Here is a 15,495-nt window from a genome sequence, read left to right as displayed (position 1 = left end):
TTTTTGTTGGTAAAATAACTGGCAGTTCTATTTTGAAGGTTAGCAAAACATATAACCTTCAATACTAGAGTCCACATTTTTTTCCATGGGCACATTGAACACTCACTACACTAGACCATATATTAGATCATAAGATCTAATATAGTCTTAATACTTTTGAAATCAAACAGAGTGTATTCCATTACCACTAGAGAATTAGATGAGAAATCAGTAATGGAAAGATGATTGAAAAACCCCAAATATTGGAAATTGGACAAACATTATTAAGTAATTCATGAATCAAAGGAGAAATCACAAGAGAAAGGAGGAAATATTTTGAAATGACTACTAATAAAAACATAAAAATTTGCAAAATGCAGGTAAAACAGTTTATAAAGGGAAACTTATAGCTTTCAAATGCTTTTATTCCACCTTAAGAAGCTAGAAAAAGAAATTAAGCTCAAAGTAAGGAGATAGAAAATAATTAAGATAAAAGCAGAAATCTATGAAATAGAAAATGAGCAAATAAAGAAATCAACAAAACGAAAAGTTGTGTTGTTAAAATGGTCAATAACACTGACAAACCTCTAGTTAGAGTGATCAAGGGAAAAAGAATGGATGCAAAATACGAATATCAGGAATGAAAACGGGGCGGGGGGGATACTAGGGTTCCTACAGTCTTGGAAAAGATACAAAGGGTGTATTATGAGCAATACATTTATTATGACAATAAAATTTTTTGACAATAAATTTGATCACTTAAATGAAATACACAATTGTATTTCTTGAAATTGCCAGAATTGACTCGATAAAAAATAAAAAAGTGGAATGACTTGAATTTGTAATAAAACCTTTCCGGGGCGCCCGGGTGGCACAGCAGTTAAGCATCTGCCTTCGGCTCAGGGCGTGATCCCGGCGTTATGGGATCGAGCCCCACATCAGGCTCTTCTGCTATGAGCCTGCTTCTTCCTCTCCCACTCTCCCTGCTTGTGCTCCCTCTCTCGCTGGCTGTCTCTATCTCTGCCAAATAAATAAACAAAATCTTAAAAAAAAAAAAAAAACACCTTTCCATAGGGGTGCCTGGCTGGCTCAGTTGGTAGAGCATGTGACTCTTAATCTCAAGGTTGAGTTTGAGTCCCAGGTAGGGCATGGAGTCTACTTAAAAATAATAATAATAATTAAGACCTTTCCCTAAATCAATCTCCAGGTTTTCTTGGCTTCACTGATACATTCTAGCAAACTGAAGCAAAATTTAGGTTTGAGATGCCTGTGAAAGGCTTAAGCAATTAATATTTTATAGGTGGTATAGATCTTGTGATCACCAAATACTTACTGAATATACTGTGGGATGTGAAATTAGAATATCTAGTTTCTCATCTGCTTCTGCTGCTTCGTAGTTCTATGACCTTGGAAATTATTTTAAATCTCTCAGAAAACATCTATGTCACAGGTTATTGGGGAGAACCAAAATATATGTAAGAGTAGTTTTATACTCTAAAGTACTTACATATATGATGATATTAATATTTAAAAATAACAAGGTGTCTTCACAGGCTTTACCATAATTAATTTTTTTTACCATAATTAATTTTTTGTGATAATGGTGGTTGTTTGGGGGAACTTATGATAATCTTGTCTGGGCTTGGCCAATACAGGGAAAAGAAATAGGATTTCTGCACAGTCAACTTTAGGAATTCGGGTTGGCTTAATGTGTAACACAAAATACTCAGGAAGATACCTGGCCTAAACACCCTAGAAAATTATATCAAGCCAGAGGCAGGTTTTTCCTTTCAAGTCTCCTAACACAAGGGGCCATGTAATCATGTGGCCAGGGTCACATTGCACTCTCCTTAAAGAGTCCTTTTGTGATTCTGCTTCACACTGTGATTGGATATTTGTGTCTGAGGAATTCACTCTGTATCTGATGTTTTTGGCACAAGGAAGCATTCCGGTTCACCAACCTGGAAAGTCTATGAACCCCCTCCATTTGTTTTTTTGTGGAGGCTTTATCACTTAACCACAATTGATTAAGTCTTTAGCCATTGGTGATTGTTTCAACCTCCTGCCCCTCTCCCCTGCCTGGAAATCAGGGTGCTTGACTGAAGGTTCCAACTCTCTTATTCATGGTTGGCTCCCCTGGCAGCCAGCTCCACCCATCTTCAGGGGATTTTCAAAAGTCACATCATTAACATAAACTCAGTTGTGGTTGAAAAGCGCTTCTGAATAGTAAGACCCCCATTTCAGCTTTATGGCTCTGAAGTCACTTAAGGAACAGAAGACAATGAGACCAAATAGAACAAAAGATGCTCCCATTGTTCTTATCACTTAAGAAATTCCAAGGGTTTGGGGAGCTTTAAGCAAGAAACTGTGGCTGGACGACCAAAATACATATTTTTTATCAATCACAATTTCAAAAATATTGTTAATTACTTTGCTTTCCTCTAAAACTAATTCATGCCTTAATGAAAAATCATAATGAAAATATTTAAAATATTACATAGCAAAGTAATTGGATGTAATTAAAATTGTACTCAGACATAAGTTCCTACACTTAAGTACATTTCTTGAAAAATCATGAAACACAGAAAACAAGGAAGAATCCTCAAGGAGCTAAAAATGAAATGGTATATTAATTCTAATCATAGTGAGAGGAAGGAAATCATAAAAACAAGGACAGAAATTAATAAAGTAATGATAGAGAAGTAATAAAAATAACAGAAATTAATAAAATGATAAAAAATATAAAACCAACCCAAAAGCTGATCCTTTGAAATTTCAACATTAATGAAATAGATAACTTTCTAAGAATATTAACACAGAAAGAAACAGAAAAAAACACCAAAAATAATTAATATTAGGAATGAAAAGGGAGCCATAACCACAGAACTGTTAATAATTTAAAACATCTGAAGAGAACACTGACTACATACATTTGAAAAACTTAGATGAAATGGAAAAAAAGTAGAATATTTGAACTATGAAAGTTGAATTCAGAAGCAAATAGAAAAACTTAATATTCCAAAAACCATTAAAGAAATCTAATCAGTAGTTAGAAGTTTCTCCCCGCTGTCCCAATTCCCCACACTGCCAACTGTCTCTGTATATATTTCAGGTTCAGATGATTTTAAAGGCAAATTTTTAGTAAACTTTGGCTGAACAGCAACAAAAAACCCTCTATTTATCCAGTGGTTTAAAGATGTTATTGCCCTGTCTTCTGGTCGCCATTTTTTCTCATGAGAAGTCGGTAGAATTCCTATGACTATTCTTTCGTATTTAATATCTCATTTCCCTCCAGCTGCTCTCAAGATTTTCTTGGTTTATAGCAGTTTATTTTTGGTTACAGCAGTGTAATTATGATGTGCTTATGTATGATTTTCTTCATACTTATTCTATTTGGGTTGTCTGTTTTCTCTTGCCTATGTTTTGTTCTACTCCTTAGGGTTTAATTTCTGTTGCTCTCTCCTTTGTTTCTGATGTAGGTTGGAAGTGCCAGGAGTGCGGGTGGGTGGGCAGGAGACATGCATGACCCCTTCTCCCTCTCTTCTTATTCCCCAATATATATCAGTTCCAATCCTTTTGCCTATGAGAATTTTGTCTACTTCATAAGCAGAAGCCCAGTTCAGGTTAACCTGCCCTCTCCTGGCATACACCACAGCCTTCCTAGTAACAGAGGAGATAGATGTGCTCTGCCCATGTGCTCAAAGTTGCACTACAACTTTGATGGATTCCTAAGCTGAGCCAAAAATATTCTAGATACCAGTGGAAAATATTTCAGATCCATGCCATTGTGTGTTCTGAAGCACAAAGAACTTTTGGGTGGGCCCTAGTCGAGGAGGAATAGCTCCCAAGCAGTTCAGCTATTGATAAAACTTAGTGGTCCCTGTGTGGAAGTGGGAATTCCATGGCTCTGCCAAGTTGCCCATTTGGTGATCTATAAAAGCCCATTCAAGGACCTGACTATGGCCTGTGGGACCCCTAATGACTGGGTCCTCACCCCCATTGCCACTTGTCGGTCATAAACCTAGGCCAGTGACCGGACTTGGGAGTCCAAAGGATTACTACCTTAGTTTTAGACCCATAAATCATCCAATTTGAAGCAGTAATTGGCAATTCTGGATTGGTAGATATTTTTCCCAAGATGGCAGCACATCTAGCCCCAGACTTTTGCAGTTGTCTTAGGCTCATGTAGAAGCTTTCTATTTAGAACCTTTAAAATGTCCAGGGGCACCTGGGTGGCTCAGTCGTTAAGCGTCTGCCTTCAGCTCAGGTCATGATCCCAGCGTTCTGGGATCGAGCCCCGCACTGGGCTCCCTGCTTGGCGGGAAGCCTGTTTCTCCCTCTCGCATCCCCCGTTTGTGTCACCTCTCTCACTGTCAAATAAATAAATAAATAAAATCTTAAAAAAAAAAAGTCTTGTAAAAAAAATGTCCACTAGTTACTATTTGGAAAAGCAGGGCTCCCAAGCTCAACAAATGTCATCAGAGGCTTGCCATCCCTTGTTTGGGATTTTACCAGGGAATGCAATTGATCACTAGTTAGCAGAACTCAACATCCCTTATTCCGCAACCTGGATTCCACTGCCTTTCTTACGTTCACTTACAATATAGTTTACTTTTGTAGAAGGAAATCCTGCTATGGGTGAGCCTGGAGGACATTATGCCAAAATGAAATAAGCCAGACACAGAAAGATAAATACTGCATTATCTCACTTACATGTGGAATCTAAAAAAGTAGAACTCATAGAGGCAGAGAGCAGAATGGCTGTTATTAGGGGCTGGGAGTTGAGAGAATAGGGAACAGGCTGGGCAAACGGTATAAACTTTCACTTATATAGGATGCATAAGTTCTGGAGATCTAATGTACAGCACAATGACTATAGTTAATAATACTATGCTGTGTACCTGAAATTTGCTAAGAGAATAGATTTTCGGTGTTCTTACCACATGCATGTGTGCACATGCGCACATAGTAACCATGTGAGGTGATGAATGTGTTAATTAGTTTGATTGTGGGGATCATTTCATAATTTATAAGTACATCAAAATATCACATTGCACTCCTTAAATATACACAATTTGTACTTGTCAATTATACCTTAAATAAAGCTGGAAAACAAGGAAATTTACTTTTGTGACAATTGCTTGTTATTTCAAGAAAACTGTGTTAGTAGCTGAGTTAATTGGGAAAGCTGTTGTACCAAGAAAATAGGGAAGGGCTTCAGCGGGACTGCCTTTAGGCTGTGCAGAGCAGGGCAGGTCTGGGACAGGATGGGATGGAGATGAGCCTTCCCTACCTTATCTGGGGACCTCCTAGCCTCAGCACCACCACATAGTCTGAGTAAAGCCTCCCTTTGGTAACCTTTCCCTTTCAGGGTCGATGGGGGTGGGGCAGATTGGGAAAAAGTCTCAGCTGCTGCTTTAAGCACCCCACAGAATTAATGGGCAGCTCCAGCTGGCGTCCTGAAAGACAGACTGAAATCCTAAACCTTTTTTTCTTATGATCGAATTTGATTTTGGCATCCATTTCTGGAGTTAGTTTTTAAGAAAATGTTCATCTGGGATGTCAAGGACCACTTGGGCACGGCAGAAGGTCATGTAATGCAGTTCAGGACCAGGGACAAATCCAGAGCCTGCTATGGTGGGGAGGCTAGCTTCTGAGAAGCCCATCTCTGGACACCATCTTGCACCCCAAGAGACTTTCTCAATGAGTAGAAGTCTTCCCTGAGCAAACTCAAGGAGTTCCTTGCCCACCCTGAAAGAGAGGAGATGGGAGCGATGTCTGCTCTGATCATGAGTCTTTACACCATCCAAAGATTATGCTGGTGGTCAACAAAAAATGAACTCACAGAGTGTATTTGACAATCCTGTCTAAGATCCTCTTACTTCACTTCTCTGTTTCATTTCAGGCTCCACTCCTCAAAACTCTAGCTTCCAGCCATCTTTGCTTTCCCAGTCTTGACTTGTAGGACTCCCTTAGATATGGCTAATATTCATTATCTTTTTCTTCCTACTTTTTGTTGCTAGAGATGACATCTGGCCAGGTGCCATCCTAAATAGGCTCTTCGCACATTGGGTTGCTTTGCCAATGCTCTGTCCAGGCTTGTCAAGACTGACCCACAGTGAGCTGTGGGGCAGAGAGGGTCAGTTTATGCCAGGAAATGTGTTTGCAAGTGGGGAGGTGACCATGTTGAACTAAGAGAAGTGCCGCCAGCACTCTCCAATCTTTCCTGAGACGGGAGACTGAGCAGTCTCCAATCAAGAGACTTGAGGGCAGCAGGATACAAGGAGGACCAGAGTTCAATTAAGGAATATGGTGACAGGGTATTTTGCAGGGACTCTGATGATATAGGCTAGCTTGTCTAAGACATCATGAGAATCAGGAAGGCATGTTGAACGACCTTGAAGATCAGCACTGGGAGGAAACACAATGTGGCGTAAAGATGAGAACTGATGATCAGAGTCTCGCATTTGGGGTGGAAGCGGATGACAATAGGATGTGAAGCTTGGCAGTACTGGCTGGTGCAGTGAAGGTGTCAGATCACCCTAAGGCCTGAAAAAGCTGATGGCCATGGTGAAAAGTTGTCTTCAGCGGTGGGCTGTGTAATCTTGGAGGCCTCAGCGTCCAAGGGTCAGGACTGGAGGCATTGGAAGTATAAGGTGAGGCCAATTTTTTAAGAGGTTTTTGCTCAAGTGATTGGGAGAGAGTGTTGGGCATCCCTCAGGACACTCATCTTGTACTAGGTTGGAAGAATATTCTGTGTATAGCCCAGAGAGGAATCCTCCGCATTGCACTGTAGAACAGCGGAAGAGAAACAATTTCAAGAAGGCCAATGGCAAGAAGAATTTTCCTCTTACACATTGGCAAGGAAAAAAAAAATTACTTCATCTGAAAGATGCAACGTTTTACCTCTAGGTCATTTCGCTCTTGGCAGAATAGATGTGGTGAATTTATCTGTACATTAACTTGCCCAAGAAAATGAGTTGGAGGTCTCTGAGGGAACAGGCCTCCATCTGTTGTTTCTATGTATTTTAAAAGGGAAATTGATGATGGGTGGACTGAGCTCTCTTTCATCCCTGGAGACAAAGCTCAAGTAGTCTTATTCCAGGGTTTTGCTCTCATGTTTTCCTACCTAGAAGAGTTCAAGACCTTTTGGCTTTGGTTTGATTTTCTAACCTTAGCTATCAATTTTTTTTTAAATGAAACTCCTTCAAGTAATAGCTAATACAGAATCACAATACATGAAACAAACAAACAAAAAAAACCCTCAGAATTTTATTAGCATGTATTTATTTTATAACTTCATGTATATAACATTTTACTTTGTATACTATCAATAACTGAGAACAATGAGGCCATTTTCATGAATACAAAAAACCCATGAAATCAGGGTGTACTGGATGACAACTGTATCATTTTGGTTGGACAGTATTGAAAAATTATAACTTAGAAATGATCACAAATGGTACCTTTTAAAAAATGCTTTTCTTACAATCTCAGGATATTCTTCCATTAAAATTATCCACAATCACTAAGAATAATTTGTTGTTTCCTAGTCAGATCACTGACAACAGTCAACAGCTGCTGGCACACTTATCACAGAGATAACAGACAGCAAGCCCTCAAACGTACCAGAGGAGCTAAAATGGTTTCTAATGCAATGTTGTTACAACTTGACTCATAGATTATATATTTACTTGTTACTGCACCACTGTTAGAACAATAAAGAGAGCATGCGTTGAACATACAATAAGTATCATGAAAATCATGAATCTTGATGTATTGAAGCCTTTCTATGTTCCAGACATCATGCTAAGTGATTCAAAGGCATTACGTCATTGGAGCCTAACAACAACCTGATTCTATTATGTTCCCATTTTCCCAAAGAGGAAACTGATGTTTAGAGAAGTTTGTTGTATACAAAAAGCTACCATGATGCTATATATTAACTAGCATTTAACTGAATGGTGCTCATTTATGCTCCATGAGCACACATGACATCACAGGGCATGCACGGACATGATTTAAACACCTGTGAGGTGCCATAACTTCTTTAATCTTTGAACAATTAAGAGAAGTCCAGATATGCACTCAGATATCACAAGGGAACCTTACTTCCAAGGTCTGCACCAAATGAGTCAATCTGGAAACGTAAGCGAGCCTGCGGGTGAATGCCAACGTGTGAACAGTTGAATATCAACACACTTGAACCTACCTACTTCTCAGTAGAGATGTGAAGAGTTTCAAGATGGAACTGCTGAGAAATCTCTGCAGAACTGTGGAGCACAACTTGAAAATCACCATCATAGTGGTGGGAGGATTAGCAAGAGTCAGAGAGCTCGGATTTCTACCTCAGCTCTGCCACTTGTTAGCGTTTCCATATTGAGGAGTCCACTTCACTCATCGGAGCTTCGTCTTCTCTTTAAAAAGGGCAAAATGATACCCTACTGGGGTTGCTGGGTACATTAAATGAGGCATGTGTAAAACACCTGGGACATAACAGACCCTCAATAAATACAAGCTCCTTTCCTCTCCTCTGTTCCCTTTGTCGCCACTAAAGACTTCTCTGACCAGAACGGTCTGCTCACTAACTCCAATTCTCCCTCTCTAGCATGCCTTCCTGTAACGTCCACTTTCTCGAAGGTGTCTGGCCCACTGTAGATCTCTTGAAAGCAGGGGTTGGGCTGAGTCATCTGTGTCTTGAGGGCCTAACACAGTGCCTGGAACCGTCCACCTGACACCTAGCGGAGAAGTGGAGAAGTGCATCCCAAGTCAAGAAAAAGAAACATCATGGCAGAGGTGGCGGCATTGGCAGTGGCGCTTCTACTGGTGTGGTGACTTATTTACACAGGTTATTTAGTGTCTTCCTGGCTGAGGCCACATCCTCAAGGAGGCGGTAAGCTCCCTCAGAGCACCGCCCATGCGCCTAGGTTAGGATCCTTACCTCCTTGACCAGCGCCTCACACTGCTAGGTACTCAGAGAGAAGGTGCTGATTTGAGAAAGGAAATCACCTGACAAGTCCAAGAGCTTAAATTTTTAAATAGATTACAGAAGATACTTTTTCCCCCCTCACATCATTCCTCTCTTTTATGGTATGGGTAAACTCTGGTCTACTTGGGAGACCTGAAGTGCCTCAGCTTCCTTCAGGCTTCCCACCTCATATTTGGAATTTAATCTGGTGTTAATTCATCATCGATGTAGGGTCCAAGAAACTCTGGGATATTTTTTTCTGAGAAAGCAGCAGCAAGACCTGGCTCCCTGGCAAGCCTCGATTTCAATTGCCTACATTTAAGGACAAAAATAGCCACGCGGTCTCAGCCGGATAAAGCGAATGTCCCTAGGTGCGCTGGCTGGGGCTCCTGGGCTCAGCTGGTTTTTAGTCATCTGCCTCATGATCCCAGTGGCCATAGCCATCCCCTTCATCTGGCTCTTCAGTATTCTCGTTTTCAAAAGAGGCCTCTTCCTCCTCTTCCTCCCTGATTATCTTCATTAACTCAAGAAAGCTGGGAGGTGGGCCCTGATCCTTCAGCTCCCTCAGCCTGCACCAAAGGACCTCGCTAAGGCTGGCCCCCGCCATCACCTGCTCCAGACGGACCTGATCTGCGATATTCCTGGGGATGGCTCGTTTCTCCACTGCTCGCCGGAGCAGTGTTTCCAACCGTAGCGCGTAGGCTGAGACCTTCTCCCCCTCTTCCTGATAGGTCTTCAGGTACTTCACCTGGGAGGTCCTGCGGCTCTCCAGGCTTCCAAACACTTGCTTAAACGCCTCCAAGCACTCTTCCACGCTGATAGCAGCGTTGTCTGCCTGCACTATATGCATGAGGTCCAGGGCGGGGCCCCGCAGGCTTTCCATCAACCACCTTTTCTTTTCTGCCTCTGTGACTGGCCACTCTTTGACAATCTCAGTGGCTTGTTCCAACCAGATTTCAAAGGGCTCTTCCTCAGGGGCGGGCACGGCACTCCCTGAGAACACTCTCAGTTTCCGGTATCTCATGGGCAGCAGAGGCTGCGGGGCATGTGTTATTGCCTGTCCCAACCAGTGAGCCAGTAACTCCGGGGATACCCAGGGCACCGTGGCCGGAGACACTCCCTCATGCCCGAGGGCTCGGAACATCCCCGAGACCGTCTGCCCCTCTTTTTCCAGAAAGAGGTTCAGTCGTTCAAGAAACTTGGTGTCCTGATTAGGGGTCTTAAAGATCACTTTCCAGATCCCCCCCTTTCCCCGAACCTCACTGGGGATCAGCGAGACATCAATGTTCTCCAGAAGCTCTAATAAGACCGCATTGTCATTCTCCTGCTTCCTGAATATTTTGCCAAGCAGTCTATACCTGCCAAGAGCCTTCAAAGTCTCCTGGAGAACCTCCCGAATCTCAGCCTCATCACAGTCCACTGGTATCCCCATAACCATCAAGGATTTCTGTTCATCCACACTCATGATTCTGCACCAGCCCTCCAACAATGCCAGCGCCATCGTCCGAGTAGTCGCTCATTCTAACTCTACGGCTACCAGTTAGTCCGTGGTGCAGACAGACGCTGCCTTAGGACTCAGAATATCCTGGGTGAGCTCCTGAACTTCTACTCCACCCGTAAAGGGGTCCCAGGCCACTCCCACAGCAGTCTCAAAGTCTTCTGGACCAATAACCCTTCCTTGCCCAGGGGCAAGAACTCAGCACTTCCAGTTAGGTCTCTAGCCCTGACCCAAGGTGGCTGGTTGGTATGTCGGTGATGACCGCGCCACTGCCTGTGAGTGGCTCTGCAGGCCGGGGGCTGCTGCTGCTCTCTCCCCAGTGCTAGCAGCCACGTGGTGGTGTTGACCCTTCTCCGACTGCCCGAGGCACCTGCAAGAGCTGCTTCTGCTGCTCTCCCTGTCTTTGCCGCCTCGCCTCACCTCTCCTCTGCTAGTCACGGGGAAAGGCCTCCACTCCGGCACCCAAAGCTCCCGGAGAGAAGTGTCCCAGCAGGGTGGCTTGGACTCCTAGCGAAACAATGGTCAGTTTTACCACACACACAGCCCTCTCCTTCCCGGGAAGCATCGCGCTTTGGTTCAGGATGGAAGTGGAGGTAAACCAGGGGTTCTGTCCCACATTGGATTTGCATCTGCCCCACTCTGTCAGACCTCTTCTTTGCTTAGAGTGACTTTTTTCTCTTGGGGACCCTTCTGCAATCTGGCTTCCCCACCATTTGCTCATCAGGCATGCCAATAATGTCTGAGCCCCAGCTGTGGAAAGGACTGGAGATTTTCCCCACGTGAAGAACAGAATCAGTTGTAGCTAGATACCTGTGTATGTGTTCCAGTTGTTCCGTGAGAGTCACGAGCTTATTTAGTCAGCTTCTAGAAAAGGAAGATGGTACCCAACTCCACACAATGGTGTGTCTGGGTCTTTCGTAGCTCCGGCCAACGCCAAGCTGCCCTGTTACACATAAATAATAATAATATATATTTATGGCTTGATGATATCCAGTGATGACTGTTAATGCACTTATTAAAAAAATATGACAATCCTTTACAATTTAATTATATCTACTGAACGGTATTGAATTGTTGCATTTCTTTGACTAAAAAATCCATTTAGAAATCACTCAAACATTTAAAACCGATTTAATATAGATATACTAGTTTAACTTATATACCATACTATACTATAGGCATAACAATTTAGTATAGGTTTAACAATTTTTTAAAAAAAGATTTAATTTATTTATTTGAGAGAGAGAAAGAGTGCATGAGAGAGAGAGCACAAGCAGGGAAGGCCAAAGGGAGAGGGGAAGCAGACTTCCCACTGAGCAAGGAGCCCAATAAGGAGCTCAGTCCCAGGACCCTGGGATCATGACCTGAGCCAAAGACAGACACTTAAGCAACTGAGCCACCCAGGTGCCCCTAGGTTTAACAATTAAAAAAAAAAATCTCAGAACCAAATAAGTTAAACTTGGAATTATGAATTCTCTTTTGTTATGTGTGGGCAGGCTTTGCAAATGCACAACTAGGTGTTTCTTTTGCTATGGATGTTAAAAATGCTTCATAAGCATCGAACTTTACATCGGAATCTGGGGATGTACTGTATGGTGATTAACATAATATAATAAAAAAAATCATTAAAAAAATGCTTCATAACATTTAAGCTTGAATGGGTCATTGGAGGAAAAAGAAAAACAGGAAGCACTTCTGCGGAGAGTGGTGGAGACCGGGGGATGTAGAAAGGGAACTGTTCCTACCGTCTCCAGTTACTGCCATGAGATGTGTGTTAAGGGGCTACAAATATTCCTACATAGGCCTGAAAAATCCCCATCAGTCCAAATGCCACAGATGTCAGTCTGCAGCTATAGCGGCAGCTGCTCCTGAGTCCTTCTGGAAGGTGCTGAAGGCCTGGGGTGTGCCACGGGGCCAGGAGGGCAAAATGCTGGATCCGACCTTCAGCCAGCAGCCCCAGGGATCTGAGCCCAGGGGCTTCTCCATGCCGCCCTTTCCCTTCTATGATATGGGGGTAACCTTCCAGCCCTTGTTATATTTAGAGGAAACAGGAGATGTAAAATGTAAACAGGAGATGTAAAAAGGCATTGAATGCCCTGAAAGAAACATCTCCAGGGTCTACAAAATAACGGCCATGCTGAGGTTAGGCTACCTTTGGCTGGCTGCTTCTTCCAAAGGCGAGATCTACCTGCAACGGAAATGTTTGGACATGAAAAGAAAAAAAAGTAAAAATCTTGTATTTTCTCAAGTAAAGATGGGATAAGTTGGAAAAGGAATAAGATTTTCAGCTGTAATTGTTGGATCATTTAGCTAGATAGTGACCTTGGCCAAAGCACTTCAATCTCTCTAAATCTGTTTCCTGCTCTGGAAATGGGTGATGATAAAAGCACTCATCTCACGGGCTAGTTCTGGGTAGGAAATGGTGTAATTCGTGTGGAAGCATTTTATTCAAACGCGAAGCACATCTGCCGCAAAGTCCAAATGCCTGCCTCCGGGCCCCTCCATACAAATATTCCTCCCCTCTCACAGCCTCCTGTTCTCAGCCGGGTCCTCCTTCAAACCTGTCACAGTGGGCTCATCTTCAAACTGTGACTGGTTGTCCTTCAAACTGTGACTGGTTGTAAATTTAACTCCATTCCCCAAACTGTCCCTCACGATTGGGGGGGACGGGTATCCGAATTTAATTCTTCCAGGGGCAAGGGCTGACAATGGGAATGGATCCTTGGTCACGCTGCCCTGCGCGACAGTCTTGCGGTATACAGCTTCTCCTAGCCCAAACCCACCCTGGTTACTGAGCATGCCCAGATCTCCCTCTCCAGCCACCAAAGGATGGGCATCATTCCTGCAGGATTTTGCCACTATGGAAAGAGGGGCGGGGCTGTAATCGACCACAGGCAGGGACTGATACATGGAAAAAAACCTGGGGACAGGAATAAGCAATGAAGGACTCTCAGAGACCGTGTTACCGGCACAATCAAAATGCCCCTTATCGCCCACCAACCCAGTAGTTATGGCTGATTTAGCCTCACATACACACCAAGTCCCACACACCTTTCCCGGTGCGGCCTCACAGAATTCAAAGCACAGTCACAGACTGCACCCCACCTCCTACCCCACCACTGAACTCGTGAGCACGCACTTTACAGCCCAGGCGCTTGGCGTCTGGCAACCTGGGAAACCCCGCGGCTCTGGCGCAGTGCGCAACGCGGGCGGGGAATCGAGGCGGGGCACTCTGGGCGCCGAGAATGGCTGGAGACTTGGGGAGTGGGCTTTAATCCTTGTCTTGCCTTTTTTTTTTTTTTTCTTTGCAAGGAAGGTGGGGCGGAAGATACCAAATCAAGACATTCTTGGGCCCTTCTGGTGCAGTGGCGCAGTTACGGTACATGACGCCTTCGGGCAATAGAACAGGTCTCTACCCACTCTTACTACAAGTTGCCGTTCGGTGCCAGAATTTGCAGACTGCACTTTTTGCTACACTCCCACGGCGCGTAGACCTATGTCTTTATCCACACCCCCCCTCCGCCTTTGCTACGCCCCTCTGCATTTCTCCCCGCCATGCCAGGCGCCCCCCACCACTGTGGGTGCAGTGAGTGAGAACCTTTTCGTTTCAATCCCTGCGTAGCCGACCAAGGTCCCTGGGTAACAAGGTTTGGTATCCCCTGTCTCGTAAGGCCCCCACCTCTCCATATGGTCTGCGCAGCCCCTTCTCCATAGTCAGCTTCTTGCCCCCTCCCGCCCCCCGGGTGTCCAGGCGTTAGTCGGTTCGTCCCTCTTTCCCCATCCATCAGTTCATACCCTGGGTAAGGGGGAGGGAGTCCTCTCTCCGGTGGGCCCTCGCCCCTGGCCCACCTCTGCAATGCGGTGGGGGAGAGGCTCCTGGGCCAGGCAGGTGGGGGAGAGGGGAGCAGAGACCAGGGGCTGCGCCCTCAGGTCTCCGCCCATGCGTGCCCTGCCCCATACTTACCCTGGCGCGGAGAGCGGTCAGTAGGCCCTGGGCTCCGCATCCATTAGCGGGTGGTCTGGCCGCTTCACTTCCGGAGCGCGGGGCTCTCGGCTCCCGGCCCTCCCTTCCCTCCCCTGCTCTAGGCTCGCTTACCCTGCGCCGCGCCCCGCCCCCGCCCCGCCCGCGCCTCCCTCCTCGCGCCGCTGCCAGGAACTGGCAGCCTCTCTGCTCGCGCTGCCGCAGGGGCCGCCCTCCCAGACCCAACTTTGCCGCTCGCGGGAGCTGGCGCGGCGGCGGGGGGCGTGGGCAGGGAGGGGAGAAAGCGGGGTCAGAGGGAGGGACCGGGAGGGGTGGGTCGCTCGCTCGCCAACCCTCCTTCCTTTCTGTACACCTTGCGGTAGGCAGAGAGCGGCAGCCTCGGCAGCAGCCAGGGCGTTTGTGCACAGAGAGGCCGATTTAGGGACCAGCAGACGGACGGACGGAGAGGACCCTCCCCGAGCTCCCGCGCCATGGCTGAGAGGAAGCAATCCGGGAAAGCGGCAGAGGACGAAGAAGTCCCTGCCTTTTTTAAAAACCTGGGCTCAGGCAGCCCCAAGCCCCGGCAGAAATTCTGTGGCATGTTCTGCCCGGTGGAAGGGTCCTCCGAGAACAAGACCATCGACTTCGACTCGTTGTCTGTGGGCCGGGGCTCGGGGCAGGTGGTGGCTCAGCAGCGGGACGTCGCCCACTTGGGCCCGGACCCGCAGCCGCCGTACTCCCGGCAGGGCCGGCGCGCCGGCGGGGAGCCATCTGTTGAATCGAGCCGGAAGGTGGAGATCCGGCGGGCCTCGGGCAAGGAAGCCCTGCAGAACATCAACGACCAGGTTGGTATGGGGGCGGGGGGGGTGATCGAGACGCAGGACCAGACGCGGGGTCGCCCCTCCCTCGCCCCCTTCCTGCTCGGTGGAGATCCGAGGATCTCAGCGTGCCCACCGTCCTGCCTGTCTTGAATATTGCATCCTCAAATCTGTACATGCACCCCACCCTACTTGCCCCTTCTACGTACAGGGTGCGGGGAGGCTCGGGCTCGGCGGTGGGCGGCTGTGCGCCCACAAAGGCTGCCCGCGC

General features: G+C 45.8%; 2 protein-coding genes across 3 annotated transcripts in view; one reads left to right on the top strand and one right to left on the bottom strand.

Moving 5' to 3' along the window:
• Positions 1-7,254: 7,254 nt before the first annotated feature.
• PNMA2 (PNMA family member 2) lies at positions 7,255-14,569 on the bottom strand. 2 transcript variants are annotated; one of them, XM_034661228.1, is made up of 3 exons: positions 14,410-14,569; positions 12,598-12,633; positions 7,255-11,388 (listed from the first exon to the last, which is right to left on the bottom strand). In XM_034661228.1, the coding sequence occupies exon 3, from the start codon at positions 10,446-10,448 to the stop codon at positions 9,354-9,356; it is 1,095 nt and encodes a 364-aa protein (XP_034517119.1). In that variant the 5' UTR covers positions 10,449-11,388; positions 12,598-12,633; positions 14,410-14,569; the 3' UTR covers positions 7,255-9,353. The 2 variants fall into 2 exon arrangements, with proteins under 2 accessions (XP_034517119.1, XP_019649900.1); XM_019794341.2 differs by lacking the exon at positions 12,598-12,633 and having other exon boundaries at positions 7,255-10,952; positions 11,256-11,388.
• A 188-nt stretch (positions 14,570-14,757) lies between these two features.
• Positions 14,758-15,495, top strand: part of DPYSL2 (dihydropyrimidinase like 2) — a 130,858-nt gene continuing 130,120 nt past the window's right edge. Inside the window, exon 1 of the mRNA XM_019794340.2 lies at positions 14,758-15,251. Coding sequence (XP_019649899.2) covers positions 14,898-15,251 — 354 coding nt within the window. The 5' untranslated portion in view covers positions 14,758-14,897. The remainder of the gene's footprint in view (positions 15,252-15,495) is intronic.

The sequence above is a fragment of the Ailuropoda melanoleuca genome, chromosome 5 (assembly GCF_002007445.2).
Source record: "Ailuropoda melanoleuca isolate Jingjing chromosome 5, ASM200744v2, whole genome shotgun sequence".
NCBI classification, from domain to species: domain Eukaryota; kingdom Metazoa; phylum Chordata; class Mammalia; order Carnivora; family Ursidae; genus Ailuropoda; species Ailuropoda melanoleuca.
Note: the sequence above shows the minus strand (reverse complement) of the source record. Positions and strands in the feature narration are given on the sequence as shown.

What these genes read in the sequence shown, in the direction of transcription:
- PNMA2 (XM_034661228.1), bottom strand. Translation starts at nt 10,448, where the DNA reads ATGGCGCTGGCATTGTTGGAGGGCTGGTGCAGAATCATGAGTGTGGAT.